At 45.3% G+C, this 16,993-nt stretch overlaps 1 protein-coding gene across 1 annotated transcript in view; it reads left to right on the top strand.

Annotated features, from left to right (window-relative positions):
- SLC9A6 (solute carrier family 9 member A6) overlaps positions 1-16,993 on the top strand; it is a gene marked incomplete at its 5' end in the record, with an annotated part of 58,881 nt that overhangs the window by 32,540 nt on the left and 9,348 nt on the right. Inside the window, 4 exon segments of the mRNA XM_083722783.1 lie at positions 1,144-1,255; positions 11,768-11,921; positions 14,177-14,207; positions 15,391-15,470. Coding sequence (XP_083578909.1) covers positions 1,144-1,255; positions 11,768-11,921; positions 14,177-14,207; positions 15,391-15,470 — 377 coding nt within the window.

Here is a 16,993-nt window from a genome sequence, read left to right as displayed (position 1 = left end):
TGTGGTTAGGACAGGTGCTGTGTGTGCTTGGCATATGGTAAATGTATTCATAAGAAACCTCTCATCAATGCATAACATACTTCTGATTTCTGGTGCACACATGTCTGTCCTTTGTAGAGATGACCTTCATTTAGGGGGAATGTAAGATATGTAGCCCAGGGGTGGCTTTCCCATTTTGCCACTTGAGGTGGGACAGGAATGCCCAGAATCAGCAGTGGGGGCCCCATAGACCTGCCTCTGGGGTGGGTGGGGGCTTCTGCCACCTGAAACAGCAGCCTCACCCTTCCTAATGGCTGGGCTGACTGTGGTAGCCTTTAGGTACCATGGCTAGAATCCAAAAAAACATGGTTAGCTCTGTGCACTAATAGGAATATTTAAGTCCAATCCTTTCCTCAGACGTAAGCTGTGTTTTGTTCACTGGAACCGTCTGCCTAGTGAGTATGAGTCTTAGATGCTCATTTCTCAAAAGGCCTTCCATGTACCCTTGTGCCAGACATGGGTGCTTTTAATACCCAGACTTTTAAAAGCAGCTTGAGCTGTAATAAGAGTGGTTTGCCTGTGGCACAGAGCGCTTGATGGAAGATCTGGGCATTGTGTCAAGAATTCAGCATGCTTAAAGCTTTCTGGGAAAAGCCATGGCTCAGGGGTGCAACACCTGCTTGGCATGCAGAAGGGTCCCCGGTTCAAATCCTTGCATCCCCAGGTAGGGCTGGGATAAATCCAGTGCCTGAATTCCTGGAGGGCGGCTGCTGGTAGGCAACATAACCTAGTGGCATGATAAAAGGCAGTTTCCTATGTTCCTGTACTCAGAAGTGGTCCAATCAATGTTAGGTGGTATGGCTGAGATCTCTGAACAGATTGCTTCTCAGCAGTCAGGTTTTTTTGCAGTTTTGAAATTGCTAGTTTGGGATTGCAGGAGGTACTTATGCTCTCTGAAGGCCACTGATTCTCCTTCTTGGCATGATTATTTGTTATTTGTCACTGTTGGAATAAAAACTCTTCTTTCTTGTGCAGTAGGAACATTAGTAACCCACCATTTTTAGGGTTAAATGTAAACTTTAGTGTCAGCTATTGCATGATGCATTCTAATTTTCGCAAACCTGTCAACAAGGGGGGAAATCCTTAATATGTGCCCAAATCTAGCTGGCTGTATTCCTGGGGAGAGCTGCAAACATTTACCCTCTCTCTTTCCTGCTTAATTTGGGGAGAAGAAACAAGATCGGGACAAATTTCCAACATATGATGATGTTTGCTGGTGAGTAATCACCTCTTGGGGTGTTTCAAATCCATCCCTTCATAGATTATTCTCATAAGTACAAAGTCTGCTTGTAGAAAGAGACAAAGGATGGAACCTTCAGAGATGCCTTAGATTTTGTCTTAGGGCAGTGATTGCTCTGCCTGATCAAAGGTCAGCCTCTGATCGCCCAGATGCCTTCAGGAAGCTGCAAGCGGGAAATGTCTGCAAAGAAGACAATTGCTGGCTGTCATCAGAACCAAGATTGGGAGAATGCGCGTGAAAATGTTTTGAATACATGCTTAGTATTAATAGCAACCATTTTTGCTTCTTGCAGTGATTCAGCCATTTTTGCTTATTTTGTTTATACATGCTCTTTCTCTTCCCTGCCCAGGCTTGCTTTCAACCAAAAATAAAAATAATACAAAAACAGCAACATGTGAAAGCAAATTACAGTTGACAACAGGGTGGATTTGATTTAAATCAAATTGATTTACCGTATTTTTCACTCTATAGGACGCACTTTTTCCCCTCCAAAAATTAAGGGGAAATGTGTGTGCGTCCTATAGAGCGAATGCAGGCTGCGCGGCTAAGCCCAAAGCCAGAACAGGGAGATGGAGCGCTGTGGAGAGCTCCGTCTCGCTGTTCTAGCTTGGGGATGGCTGCGCGCAAAGCCTCTGCAGGGCAGCGGAGTGCCTTTGGAGCACAGCTGCGCTCCAAAGGCTTCAGGGATCTTTGAGGCTGGTGGTGGGGCAAAGCAGCGCTTCCCCCCACCGCCAGCCCCAAAGAGCAGGTCAAAAGGAACCTGAAGCCTCCGGAGCCCAGCGGGAACTCCCCCCGCGCTCTAGAGGCTTCGGGTTGCCTTCACTGAAGCCTGGAGAGCGAGAGGGGTCAGTGCACACCGACCCCTCTCGCACTCCAGGCTTCCAAGGTAGCCGTCTGAAGCCTCTGGAGCGCAGTGGGAACTCCCGCTGCGCTCTGGAGGCTTTGGGTGAATGCGCCTTGAACGCACCTTGTTTTAAAGGGGAGAACAAGAAAAAAAAATTTCCCTGTTCTCCCCCTCCTATGGTCCGGTGCGTCCTATAGAGCAAGAAATATGGTAAATCACAATTTAAATCACCAGTCAGTAAGACTTAATTTAAATCTTTTTTTTTTACAGAAAGACTCATTCTTGCTGGTATAATCTTAATAATGACAACCAGATGAAGGTTTCATTTTTGGAATAATAAATTTTCAGAGTAGATTTTGCAGTTATATAAAAAATTACTGGTTTGCGTATACTATTAGAAATACATAGACAGATAATTATGAAATTATTGTGAGGTTTAATAAGTTAACTGTTTATATTTGGACAACCTTTCTGCTATACTTGATTGGAAGGAGAAAAATAATCATTTCCGTAGTAACAATTTAAACAATTTATTTAACTAAAACAATAACATGATAGCAAATGTATCCATGTTTGTTAACTGATGTGGTTAAATGTTTTTTTTTTTTTAAAAAACAGAGTTTTAGCACACATGAAAAACTTAAAACAAATCCTTATTTCCTGTTGAATAGCCTTTGGACTAGAATGTAGCTTAAAGAGAAAATCTTTAGAAAGGTTTTTTCTCCAAAAGCATTTTATTTAAAAATTCCGATATAAATCATTAAAAATTCCGATTAAAAAAAATAATCCTATTTAAATTTTTAAAAATCTTTTTTTTTTAAATAAACCATTGATTTTTAGCCACCCTGATTGACAAATTTACAGTTAAAGTACAAATATATGGGGTGTTATGTTACATCGGCCTCGCCATCGGCTGTGGGGAGGACTGCAGGGCCTGCCCCCTTCCAGGGCCTTTTCCAGCTGGCCCAGGCCCTCATTTGGAACAAACTTTTGGGGAAGTGCGGGAAGTTGTTCTGCTATTGCTTCCCTGTTCCAAGTGGTTATTGTGTTTTAAAATGTCCTCAAGCAGTCGGTGGCATTTTAAATTTTTCTTCCCCCCCGGTGGCATTTTAATTTTTTCTTCTTTCCTTTGTTAGGGGTGGGTGGGATGGATATCTAGTTGGGGATTAATTTTATTGTTTTTTGTTGTTTTATTGGTTGCTGTATAGTTTGCGTTTTGTTTTTAAGGGGCGGGATCAGGGCTGCCTGGGAGTGGGGCCCCAGCCAACACAATGGCTGGGACAAGTTCCGCAGGGAGGGAAGCACTGGGACATCCGATCTCGGTGATCATGGGCAGGAGGAAGAGTTACGCTAAGACCAGACCATGTCATTACCGAGGAGGCAGGTTTAGTCGTTGTTTGAAGACTATATCTGCCTCCAGTCTGTTTGGTCTTGACCGGATGGATACTGGAATCAACAGGGGAAACCCACATGACCTGAAGGTGTTGCTGTGCAATGCCAGGTCAATGATTCAAAAGACCACTGCCATCCATGGCTTGATCGTGGATGGAAGACTTGACCTGGCATGTGTGACAGAGACCTGGTTGGAGGAAGCAAATGGGCCTGTCCTTGCTGCTGCTTGTCCACCAGGTTTCTCTTACGCACAGCAACCCAGGTCATGTGGGCGGGGAGGGGGGTTGCAGTGATTTTTAGGAAGTCACTAGCTTGCACCAGGCGTCCTATTGGGAAGACCCACTTCTCTGAGTGCATGTTCTGGAAGCTGGGCAATAGGGGCAGTACAGGATTCCTTTTGGTGTACTGACCTCCCCGCTGCACCAAGGATTCCCTGTCTGAGCTGCTTCAGGTCATGGCGGATGTTCTCCTGGAGACACCTAGTTTGGTTGTCCTAGGGGATTTTAACATCCATGCCGACACGACCTTACAAGGGGCTGCTCGGGACTTCGTGGAAAGCATGGCCTCCATGGGGCTGTCCCTGAATAAGTCTGGCCCAACTCATAGTCATGGACATGCCTTAGACCTGGTGTTCACCTCTAGTGAAGTGGGTGATCTGACACTAAGTAAAAGTGAAACAAAAGAAGTGCCATGGTCAGATCACTTCCTGGTGCAACTGGACTTCTCTGCGACCCTTCCCCTCTGCAGGGAGGTGAGACCGATTTGCATGGTCCGCCCTCGCCACTTAATGGATCCAAATGGTTTCCAGAGAGTGGTAGGGGATGCTTTATCCCATGTTGATGGCCTTTCAGCTGATTCCCTGATGGCCCGCTGGAATGCGGAGTTAACCAGGACTATTGACTCTCTGGCTCCAAAGCGCCTTCTCCAATTGCATGGAGCCCGGCAGCCCCATGGTTTTCCATGGATCTGAGGGCAATGAAACAATCACTGAGATGGCTAGAGCGCCATCTAGATGACTCATTCCGAATCTGACCAGACGCTGGTTAAAGCTCAACGTCAAGCTACCAAGTCGCAATAGCAACGGCGAAGAAGACTTTCTTCACCGCCTCTATTGCATCTGCAGAAAATAGTAGCAGGAGACTCTTTCAGGTGGTCCACAATTTAACGGAACCACCTTCACCACCAGGGCCTTGTAAAGACCCCCAGGATCTCCTGCAACGATTTTGCAAAGTTTTTTGCAGATAAAATCACTCATATTCGGAAGGAGCTAGACACCACCGTGGGAGCAGGGCTGGGGCGGGAGAGTGCTAGAGCCCTGTCTGGTCAAGTTGCATGGAATCAGTTTCAATCTGGTACCTCTGAGGATGTGGACAGGCTGCTTGGACGCATGAAACCAACCACCTGTCTCCTTGATCCTTGCCCATCCTGGCTAATAAAAGGAAGCCGGGAAGGGCTGGGCGATGGGCTCTGCAGGGTGGTGAATGCTTCCCTCTGTGAGGGAACATTCCCAGATCCGCTGAAAGAGGCGGTCATTAAACCGCTTCTTAAAAAACCATCTTTAGACCCAGCCAGTATGGCCAACTATCGCCCAGTCTCAAATCTTCCATTCTTGGGCAAGGTGATTGAGCGCGTGGTTGCTGAACAACTCCAGGCACGCCTAGAGGATGCGGACCATTTGGATCCCTTCCAATCGGGATTCAGGCCTCATCATGGGACTGAAACTGCCTTGGTCGCGCTGGTTGATTATCTCCAGCGGGCTAGGGACAAAGGTGAGAGCTGTTTCCTAGTGCTGCTGGATCTCTCAGCGGCCTTTGACACCATCGACCATAACATCCTTCTGGACCGTCTAGAGGGGCTGGGAGCTGGGGGCACTGTCATACAGTGATTCCGCTCCTTCCTCCTGGGCCGTGTTCAGAAAGTGGTGGGGGGGGGATGAGTGTTCAGACCCCTGGGCCCTCACTTGTGGGGTGCCTCAGGGTTCCGTCCTCTCCCCCATGCTTTTTAACATCTACATGCAGCCGCTGGGAGAGATCATCAGAGGGTTTGGACTGGGTGTCCATCAGTATGCAGATGATACCCAGCTCTACCTCTCTTTCAAATCAGAATCAGTGAAGGTGGTGAAGGTCCTGTGTGAGTGCCTGGAGGCCGTTGGAGGATGGATGGTGGCTAATGGATTGAGGTTGAATCCTGACAAGACAGAAGTACTGTTTTGGGGGAACGGGGCGGGCTGGTGTGGAGGACTCCCTGGTCATGAATGGGGTAACTGTGCCCCTGAAGGACCAGGTGCACAGCCTGGGAGTCATTTTGGACTAACAGCTGTTCATGGAGGCGCAGGTCAATTCTGTATCCAGGGCAGCTGTCTACCAACTCCACCTGGTATGCAGGCTGAGACCCTCCCTGCCTGCGGACTGTCTCGCCAGAGTGGTGCATGCTCTAGTTATCTCTACGTGGGGCTATCTTTGAAGGTGACCAGGAATGCGGCAGCTAGACTGGTGACTGTGGGCAGCCGCCGAGACCACATAACACTGGTTCTGAGAGATCTGCATTGGCTCCCAGTACGTTACCGAGCACAATTCAAAGTGTTGGTGTTGACCTTTAAAGCCCTAAACGGCCTCGGCCCAGTATACCTGAAGGAGCATCTCCACCCCCATCATTCTGCCCGGACGCTGAGATCCAGCGCTGAGGGCCTTCTGCCGGTTCCCTCATTGCGATAAGCAAAGCTACAGGGAACCAGGCAGAGGGCCTTCTCGGTAGTGGCGCCCGCCCTGTGGAACGCCCTCCCATCAGATGTCAAAGAGATAAACAACTACCTGACATTCAGAAGACATCTTAAGGCAGCCCTGTTCAGGGAAGTTTTCAATGTGTGACATCTTAGTGTGTGTGTATTTTTGGTCTTTGTGGAAGCTGCCCAGAGTGGCTGGGGAAACCCAGCCAGATGGACGGGGTACAAATAATAAATTATTATTATTATTATTATTATTATTATTATTATTATTATTATTATTGCTACATAATGAAGGCCTGCTGGAACAAATGAGCTTTTAATTGCTGACTGAATGCAGACCAAGTGAGAGAGAGCCAGATCTCCACAGGGAGGGCATTTCATAGCAAAGGTGGTGGTGCCACTGAGAAGGCCCTGCTGTGTATAGTAGCCCTACTGGGCCATGCTCAACGAGGGAACCTTCAGCAGGGCCTTTCTTGCAGATGTCAAAACCTGGCTTGGGTAGTACTGCAGAAGGCACTCCTTCAGACACTTGGGTCCTAAGCTGTTTGGAATTGGTTTGTTGGTACCTATACTTTGAACTGGGTCTGGTTGCTCTCCTGCAGTGATTTCAAATTCAGTGTAAAATGATCCCATCTCACTGCAAGAGAGCAGCATTATGCACTAGCTGCAAATACTGGATCATCTTCAAGGGAAGCCACACACTACAACTGTCTAGCTCAGAGGTTGTTCCTAGAATGGCCATAGCTGGAGAAACAGCTGTAGCTCCGCATAGGTTGCATCCTTGTCACATGGGCCTGCAATAATAATATATAATAATAATTTATTATTTATACCCCATCCATCTGGCTGGGTTTCCCCAGCCACTCTGGGCGGCTCCCAATTGAATATTAAAAACGCAATACAGCAAGAAACATGAAAAACGTCCCTAAACAGGGCTGCCTTCAGATGTCTTTTGAAAGTAGGATAGTTGCTTATCAACATCTGGTGGGAGGGCGTTCCACAGGGTGGGCACCACCACCGAGAAGGCCCCCTGCCTGTTTCCCTGTAACCTCGCTTCTTGCAGGAGAGGGACCCCGGCGTCCGGGGTGGAGACGCTCCTTCAGGTCTACTGGGCCAAGGCCATTGAGGGCTTTCAAGGTCAGCACCAATACTTTGAATTGTACTCAGACATGCAATGGCAGCTTGGAATCTAGGAAGTTCCCCCCCCCCCCGACTCCAGGCATCTCCCTTCTAGAAGATTGCCAGAACAAGCTGTCTTACCTAATTTTTGGACCTGAGAAGCACCAGCCCACAGATAATGCACCTTTTTCAAATTAATAATTTTTATTAAATTTTCAAATTGTACATTTCAAATTAAACATCTTTTATTGTACCATTCATTCACTGACTTCCTTCCCTCCCTCCCCTTCCAGGATTCATTTATCTTATCCAACATTCCTACATATTCTAATATATCTAATTTAATTTTCCTATCTTACATCAATTCAGAATATGTTATATTGTTGAGTTACTTTAATACTGCCAGTGTTTTTAACTGTGCACAATTATTTTCATTATACTCAACAAAAAGATACCACTCCTCTTTAAATACCTGTTCTTCTTCTGTTATTCTGCTTGTTAGACCTGCTAATTCTGCATATTCTGTCATCTTCAGTTGCCAATTCTTTCTTTTGTGTCAATCAAAATTTTGTGTTTAATTTGTGGCTCCCCCACCCTGACAAATTTAGAAATACCCCTTTTCCATTCCTTGAGGCAACTTGGTTTGTCAATAATCGGTATCGGTTGAAATAAAAGCAGCATTTTTTATTTCCGGAGGCGGCGCCTCCAACAATGGCGGATTCCCTCTGATTCAGAGGGAGACAGCTCCACAGAAATCGGGTCCTACCGCTGCAGCGAAGCGGGGACCCTTTCGAAAACCACAGGCGAAAGAAGCCTGTGACCATGGGACTCAGCGGGCACCGTTTGTGCCCCCCCCCCCGTTTGGCAAAGGAACCCCACAAAGGGCTTTGGAGTGAGATGGGGGCCAGTGCGGTTCTGAGAGTCAATCGCTACTTCTGCGGAGCGAAGCTGCACAGCTGATGTCGGAGAGTGCTGTCCTTTTTTCTGTGACAATTCGGATTTTAAACAACAACCCGTGAGTAGGACAATTGAAACTTTTGGAATAAAAATATACCTTTGAATTTGACCCGAGACGGGAAGGCGCAAACAGGAAGTCCGCCTCCCGTTCCTTGTATAAAGATCAAAGCAAAGATTTTACAAGCTAAAAGCCAGGGGAAAATGACAGCTTGAAATTTCCTGTATTTTTAACTACCAAATCCCCCTAGACAGCAGGAGGAAAGGGGGGAAAAAAACTTGACTTTCTAATCCTGCAGAGAGTGAGTTAAGAAAATAAGTCTCCATTGTCCCTAACCTGGGGGCGGAATGACAGGAAAGAAACTGTCGGTGATGCTTACAATTTGAATATAGAAAAATTGACAGATAGAATTGGAAAAGGAAAAAAATAATAATTCCAATGCTGTTTTCTGCCTGTTTGGTTTATATTGAAAGGAAACAAAATATCTGAAAATCGAAAGTAACTTTTTTTCCTTGTTGGATACATTTTAAAAATGGATGCCAAAAAGTAACTACACCCTCTAGAGGAAGCCTGCCAGTGTGTCTGTTTCAATTTATAAAGAGAACATAGTAACTGGGAAAATCAGACCGTGGGACCAGCTCCCTGACCTTGACAAAAATGATTAGAGAGGAAGTTTTATCTGCCCTGGACAAAATATATGATGTGCTGCGACAGCTGGATGAGAAAGTGTCTCTGATGAATCAAAAGATGGATTATTAAACAGCTGCAGTCAGCAAAGAGGTGCCAATGGGAAATGCAGTTACAGAAACTGCACAACAATCTACCCAGGAAACTGGTTTAACAGGGCAAGTGCAAGGGCAGAGAAAGATGGAAGAGGTTGTGAATGCACCTCAAAAGACACAGAGACTTCAAGTCCTACATGACCAAAAGCTGCAACACTGGGAGATGCAACTTGGAGGACACTGGCTAAATTTTGGACTTAAGAAAATTCTTATCTCTGGTGGGACTGTGAAACAAGTGGAAGATCATTTTTGGAACAATTACTCTTTGGATTACAGACTAAACACTGGGGAGTGCAACACCGGGGAATGGGACAATTGGATAAAAGGAAATGAAGAATACTACTGTACGGAACTCCCCGGTGATTGGCTCTCCAAAGAGAAAGAGAAGAAAATGCGAAAGAACCCAACAGGGAACAAGGTTGTATGCAACTACAAACAGAAACAAGAAAACTCGCAGAGGGGGCTTGGAAGTGACCTGAGAGCCTCAGATATTAGAACACCGGACTGATGAGGATATAATGGCATAAGGACTGACATTACCCGGAACCAGGAAAAGGGACGTTGGATAAACCTAGAATGAGAAATGCTTTTTGTATAAACCTATATTTATGGAATTAGTGTAATAGTAATGAAATATTAAGAGATGTTGGAAAGGAAGTAATTGGCTTTAGCAGAAAGGTTAAATATGGTTTAAATTTAGAAATTTTAGAGATTTAAGGACAAGATAAAATTAATGAAATTAATGCAAAAAATGAAGTGGTTTGAGTAATAAGGTGAAATAAGAATTTGCAAGAATGGTTTGATTATAAATGATAATATGAAGTAATATTATATGGTGATACATAATTAAGGGTAAGATAAGAGGGTATGAATTTGCTGAATAAATTTTTAAATGGAATACAAAGAGGGAGGCGAGAGGAAGTCAGGAATATAAGTAAAAGAATGGTGAGAAATTGAAAGGAGGGATTTTCCTTTTTCTTTTTCTTTTTCTTCTTGTTTTTGTGTTGAATTTTTGGTTTTTGTATTTTTCTGGTGTTTATTTTCTTTTGTTGTTTCTGTAACCCTTTTTCTTGTTAAAATCTAATAAAATATTATTTTTTAAAAAAGAAATAAAAGCAGCATTTTGGGGAGCACATTCATTTTGATAGCTGAAATTCTCCCTAAAAGATGATCTAAGCATCTCTTAAGGACTGGCCTTAAGGCAGGATGGAATATGATGCATGAAGGAGAAGGTGTTAATTAACACATTAAGAGTCCTAGCATGGACCAGGATCTAGGCCCTTGTGCAGCTTGCTCTGGACGTCTTTCTCTCGTGCCTCTGCAGAAGTACAGCGTAATCTCTTCACACACATGTTACTTGTGCAAATGCAACTACACACACTTTGCTCTTGCAGCAGCCTTCCCAACTTAGGGGAGAAGGACAGGCAGGCAGAGCGAGAAGAAACCCCACCTGTCTGCTGCTTCTACCTGCCTCTCTCCCTGTCTGCCTCTGCTCCCTCCCGCATCTGAAGAAGTTGTGCTTTCTTCTTTCTCTGGCAGCGGTGGCACAGGGAGGTCCTCCATGCAGGCTTTCCCTCTTGCCAGCCAGCAGCCTTTGGCTTTGAGCAATGTGGTGTATGGGCACTGCCTCTGGAAGAGAGCCCTCGCCAATAATAATAATAATAATTTATTTCTTCCCGAGGCACTCTAGGCGGCTTCCAACAAAATATTAAAATACAATAGTCCATCAAACTTTAAAAGCTTCCCTAAACAGGGTTTCCTTCAGATGTCTTCTAAATGTCAGATAGTTGTTTATTTCTTTGACATCTGATGGGAGGGCGTTCCACAGGGTGTGTGGCACCACCAAGAAAGCCCTCAGCCTGGATCCCTGTAACCTCACTTCTCACAGGGAGGGAACCACCAGAAGGCCCTTGGGAAAGGAACCCCGGCATCTGGGATGGAGACGCTCGTTCAGGTCTACAGGGCCAAGGCTGTTTAGGGCTTTCAAGGTCAGCACCAACACTTTGAATTGTGCCTGGAAACGTCCTGAGAGCCAATGTAGGTCTTTCAAGACCGGTGTTACGTGGTCTCAGTGGTCCCAGTCACCAGTCTGGCTGCCATATTCTGGATTATTTGTAGTTTCTGGGTCACCTTCAACGGGAGCCCCACGTAGAGCGCATTGCAGTAGTCTAAGCGGGAGATAACCAGAGCATGCACCAGTCTGATCAGACAGTCAGCGGGCAGGTAGGGTCTCATCCTGCGTCCCAGATGGAGCTGGGAGTCAGCTGCCCTGAGATCATACTGTAGATTCTGGTCCGCGAAAGCTTATGCCGTAATGACTGTATTCATCTTGAAGTCACTACAAGATTCTTTTTTGCTGGAAGTTGCAGCTTGGAAGAGTAGCAGCACTCCCCTCCTGCAACACCACGTGAAATGGAAGAGAGCTTTCTGGGGGAAGTGGGTTGGGGTTTGCACTCGAAAGGTGAAAAGTAGAAAAGCTTGTGTGTGTGTCTGTGTGTGTGTGTGTGTGTGTGTGTGTGTGTGTGTGTGTCCCCGCGCGCAAGCATACACTCACGCGTGCCCACACGTTCTTGCATGTACATACTGCATTCAGACTCCGGGACAGAAATGGAATAGGCTCTTAGGAGCCCGGCCATAGGCCACACAAGGTTTGATGAGCCTTTCTTCCCAGGCCTCCGTGGAGCCATGGCTTTTGCGCTGGCCATTCGGGACACAGCCACCTATGCGCGGCAGATGATGTTCAGTACAACACTTCTCATCGTCTTCTTTACCGTCTGGGTGTTTGGAGGTGGCACCACTCCTATGCTGTCGTGCCTTCATATCAGGTGAGTGTCGGTTCGAGTCTTGTGCTGTTGCCTTAGCTAAGGAATCTTGCTGTGATCTGTACAATGTATCGTGTATGGTGGGGATCTGATAAAATCAAAAAGTTCTGGAGTAGTATTTATGAAGAATTAAAAAATATGTTTAAAATAACATTTGAGAAAAGGCCAGAAGTGTTCCTTCTAGGTATAGTGACAAAAGACATCCTAATGATAAGAAAAAAATATTCCTATACGCGACGGCTGCCGCTAGGGTTTTACTGGCAAAAAACCTGAAGGGAGATATAGTCCCATCAGTAGCAGATTGGCAAATAAAATTTTGTGAATTTATTGAATTGGGCAAAATGATGGCAGCAATCAGATTACAATTTAATCAAAAACTGAGGAAAGAATGGGAATGTGTAGAGGAGTATAAGGCAAAACATTGTTCCAAAAGAAACTTACTGATATGCTTAGACTGATGTTCGCAAAGTTAGGATAAAAGTTGGAACAGATTATACGGGTTTTTATATCAAGTATATTGCTTTAACACAATATTAAAATAATATAAAATTAACTAAATAATGCTAAGCATGGGGGGAGGGAAGTCACAGGGATATAAAGGGGGAAAACGTACAGTGATGCAGTGGAACCTGGGGTTACGGCAGGAATCCATTCCAGAGGCCCCGCCACAACCAGAAAATGACGCACATCAAAGCTCTGCGTCTGCGCATGCACGATTTAGCACTTCTGCGCATGCACGAGTGGCGAACCCAGAAGTACCCCGTTCCAGTACTTCCGGGTTTGCTGCAGATGTTTGCTGAAGCCGATGCAAGAGGAGGCAGACGCAGAACGAGGTTTGACTGTATATGTATGTAAGAAACAGAATGTAAGAAATGTTAAAAGATGTTCTTTTTGTTGAATGTAATACTGTAAGAAATAAATTTAAAAAGGGAAAAGGGGAAAAAAGGAAACCTGCTGTGCAGCTTGTCATCCAGCTGGTTCAGTTATCACAGGCTTGAGCAGGTAAATGCCCACTCTCCCCCGCTCACTTTCCCTGCCTCCCACCCATCAAACCTCTACTGCCCTCAGATTTCTATGCGTCCCTGAGGCCTCTAAGCATGAGTTCTTATGTTGCTTTTCAATTATTTCATTTACAGCTTTTTCCTTCCCTTTTTGGGGAGATACCTGGTGAGATCTCATGTGTGGAGAAACCCTTATCTTGTCTATAGGTGGCCCCATTTTGCTGCCCAAGCACTGGGTGCTCACGTTTCGTTTTGGAATAAATAATAAATGCCACAATTCATTAATAAGTGGCATAACAAATAGTTGCAGTTTATTAAAATGGTGCTGAGATTTCAGATGAAGAACTTTTTTCAGACACTTGTAATAGTGTTTATAGCCAGGTGGGTCACATAGAACGAGAAATCTAGAACTGATAAAATGGTTCTTACTGAATGGACCACATAATTATTAGCCTTTATTTTCAAATCCTATCAGAGACTTTTCATCTCAGTAAACATAGTTCAGGTGTGCATGTTTGTCCTTGAGAAGCAACTGTGCCTCTACAGCCTGTAATCATTTGTGGGGGTGAAAACCAGGAAGCCAGCGAAGGGAGAGAAACCCTTTGCTCCACATTTCCCCACTTCATAACAATGGAATCTGAGGGTCCGTCTTTCTGATGTGAGAAAGAGTGTTAAGCAGGAACTGAATGATGGGGAAAGTGTGCTTGTGAAATGTCTCCTCTTGGTTGCTGGGGGTCTCCTTGGTCACATGACTTAATGAGAAGGATAAAATCAGTGGCCAGATACAGTTGGATTAGCTTAAAAATCCAAGACTGCAGGGCTTGACGTACATAGCCTAGCAGGGAGTAAGTCCTGTTGAACTTAGTGGGGCTTCATTTACTAAGTTATTCCATGCCTCCCTCCTGCAAAACGTTAGGGTGGTCCACAGCAACATGAAAACCTTTAAAAGGACTCTGGAGCAGGCAGGTGTAATTTGTTATGGACATTTCATAATTTAATTTAATTTAATTTTTTAAAACAGTAGTTTGATTTTTGTGTGAGGAAAAAAAATGTGGTTTCTTTCTTTCTTTCTTTCTTTCTTTCTTTCTTTCTTTCTTTCTTTCTTTCTTTCTTTCTACCTACCATGCACCCTTCCTGCCAAGGGCAAGCCCTGTGGGCTTGTGTTTAGCTTTTAAGCCCACATGTGGGCAGTGAGAGAGAGGCCTAGTAGATGAAGCCCACAGGAGAACTTGAGTAATTGTTTCCTCTTCTCTGCAGGGTTGGTGTGGATGCAGATCAGGAAAACGTGGTAGGTGGCTGTGCTCTTTTTCTCTGCCTCTAACACAGGGGTGTCCATGGTGGATATCCTCACATTTGTTGTGGTGGCATGTTGGTTGATTTCCTCACATAAACATTTTTTTATTTATGTATGCAAAACGGTTTGCCGTTCTGTTTCTGCAGCAGCCTTGCAGAGTAGTGACTGCCTTCAAGGCACCTTGAAGCTGAGTAAATACATGAACTCTGTTGCAAGCGTATCTTCTGAAATAACACACCAGGGGAATAATTATGGGCAGAGGAAACCAGTCCCAAGCAGATGGGGATGGTCTGTTGGTTCTCCCATGCAGATTACAAGCACCGGCATACAAACCCAAGACTAGAGACTAGCTGTGCAGAATTTGAGCCAGAAGCTTCTGGGAAGGATTGGTGCCGTTTCGGGACCAAGGGCCAACATGAAGAAGAGGAAGAGCAAAGCCAACTCTCCTTGCTCTGTAGGCCCTGCTTTTCCTTGCCTGCCCCCAGTCACATGAAAGAGTATGTGAAAGCAGCTTTTGAAACTCCCACTGTTCCAGGCGCATTTTGTGACAGGGAATTTCATTAGCGTGAGCAGTTTCTGAGCTTTGCACCTGAGATTTCAGATTAAAACTGCAGAATGGAAGGAAAGGAGGACCTTTTTCTGCCTCCCCACATTCCAGCCACTCTCTGAAGAATAGAGAAGAGACCCTCTTAATAATATTAGGGGGGTGGGCGGTGGAAGGACTGGACCATGTGAAAAATGAACATAAGATTTTAGGTGCAGTTCATTCATTTTCAGCTTTGTATTCTTGTTATAAAAAAGCATGCCTAGACACTCAGTTGCAGTGCCCATAACCTAGGTTTAAGGTGCCATTTAGCTCCTAGCTTTCATATCTCAGTTTCTAACACTGCATGAAAGCACCATTTCAGTGCCTTGACTTGCTGGAACCCAGGACATGTCAATCAGCCAGAAATTAGGGCAGAATTCAGCATGGCCTTCCAGTGAAAGAGGGGATGGCAGGAAAAGGGAAGCTTCTGTTTGTGGTTCACGTCACTGAAAATGCTTGCAAGCCTCTGACACCAATGCTTTGCCAGGCTATCACAGGCAGAAAAGTTTCTTTTCCTTGCCAAATGCCTTGTTTGAAGTGTGATTCTTGTCAACCAAAGTACTGTAATTGTGCCTCATTGATTTGTTTCAGGGAGTGCCAGAAAATGAAAGGAGAAGTACCAAAGCAGAGAGCGCTTGGTTATTCCGGCTGTGGTACAACTTCGACCATAAGTATCCTTAAGAGAAACAAAAACCGGCTCTCCTTCTTTCTCCTCCTCCTCTTACGTCTTGGCCTTTGTACTAGGAGGCCAATATCTGCCTCTGTCCATGATGGGGAAAGAGAGCTTCTCCTCTCTGAGAAGTCTCTTCTGCTCAGCTGTGGATCCTCGTCTTTCATAAAGCCAATTGCCTGGCAGTCAAGAGCCAGAGTGATAAATCTGCCATATTTTCAGTTACTGAAAGAGTCAGCCAGCTCTTTTAGCCTCTGGAGGTGTGGATGTTTTCCAAAGGTATAGTTTGTCACACAGGCTGCCCCCTAGAAATGTGGTTCCCAATTTGCTAGGTACTGCAGACCCGCAGTTTTTCAAAAGCCAAGCCATGGACCCCCTGCTTTTGAAAATGCTGGTATCTCTGTAGCAGTTTTTGTTATGTGAATGGAGCCACCGTACCTTCCAGCTTGTCCTAGTGCCAAACCATCCATGCCAGACTAGTCACATGACCTGCTCGAGAGCATGGTGCCCCCCAAACATGCACTTTTGGGCCCTGCAATCTCAAGCTCACAGGAGAGCATGGCCCCCAACAAAGGATGTCGTGGATAGTTGACAGATATGTGCCATGGATCCCAGTGGCTCTAGTATAAAACTCATACCACTCAGCAGCGAATGTTTCTAGGTTGTGGAACAAAAACAACCTATTACTGAAGTGCCGCGACAGGAGCAGAGAGGGCCCCCCCCCACACTTTCTTGGGGCGTTGGAAAACCAGTTTTCAGAAAGTGAAACTGGATGAAACTTTTTACCACCACTTAGTGAACAATTAGGTAGGACTACTAAAGGCTTGATAAAATTACTTTGCTCTGATCCTGGGTAGCCAGTTAGCCAGACGTTGCCCATCAGAACCACTTGCTTGTGTGTTGCTTTTGGGAAGAAGTTGGCCCTGAAAGTAAGACCTTAGTGCCATCTGTGGGCATGAGCTGAACACAAATAAGGGCAACTCTGGAACGCATTCCTACTTGAAACTCACCCGGCTCCCTCTCTGTGTCTTCCCTGTTGGAAAAACACAAGGCATTTTACACAGGGCTTTTTATGTACAATACCACATTCAATTGCTGCCACTTATCATATATCATATTTTTGAGCCTCACTGTTGTTAAGCTTTTTTTTTAACAGTCACTTGCATTATATTTTACTACTTTTTAAAAACAATCATTTTAAAATGATTTTACTGTATATTTTCATGATTATGTTGTATGCATCTCTTGGTGAATGCATGCAGTGGGATTTAATAGGTTTTCGTTAATATCCTTGGCTTCAGCGAAGGTCCTGTGTGAGTGCCTGGAGACGGTTGGGGGGTGGATGGCGGCTAACAGATTGAGGTTGAATCCTGACAAGACTAAGTCCTGTTGTGGGCGGGCAGGTGGGTGTGGTAGACTCCCTGCTCCTGAATTGGGCAGCTGTGCCCCTGAAGAACTAGCTGCGCAGCCTGGAGGTCATTTTGGACCCATGGAGGCCCATTCTGGTCCATTCTGTGTCCAGGG

The sequence above is a fragment of the Podarcis gaigeae genome, assembly GCF_964106915.1.
Source record: "Podarcis gaigeae genome assembly, chromosome: Z".
Classification (NCBI taxonomy): domain Eukaryota; kingdom Metazoa; phylum Chordata; class Lepidosauria; order Squamata; family Lacertidae; genus Podarcis; species Podarcis gaigeae.
The sequence above is the reverse complement of the archived record's forward strand: the minus strand, read 5'-3'. Positions and strand labels throughout refer to the sequence as shown.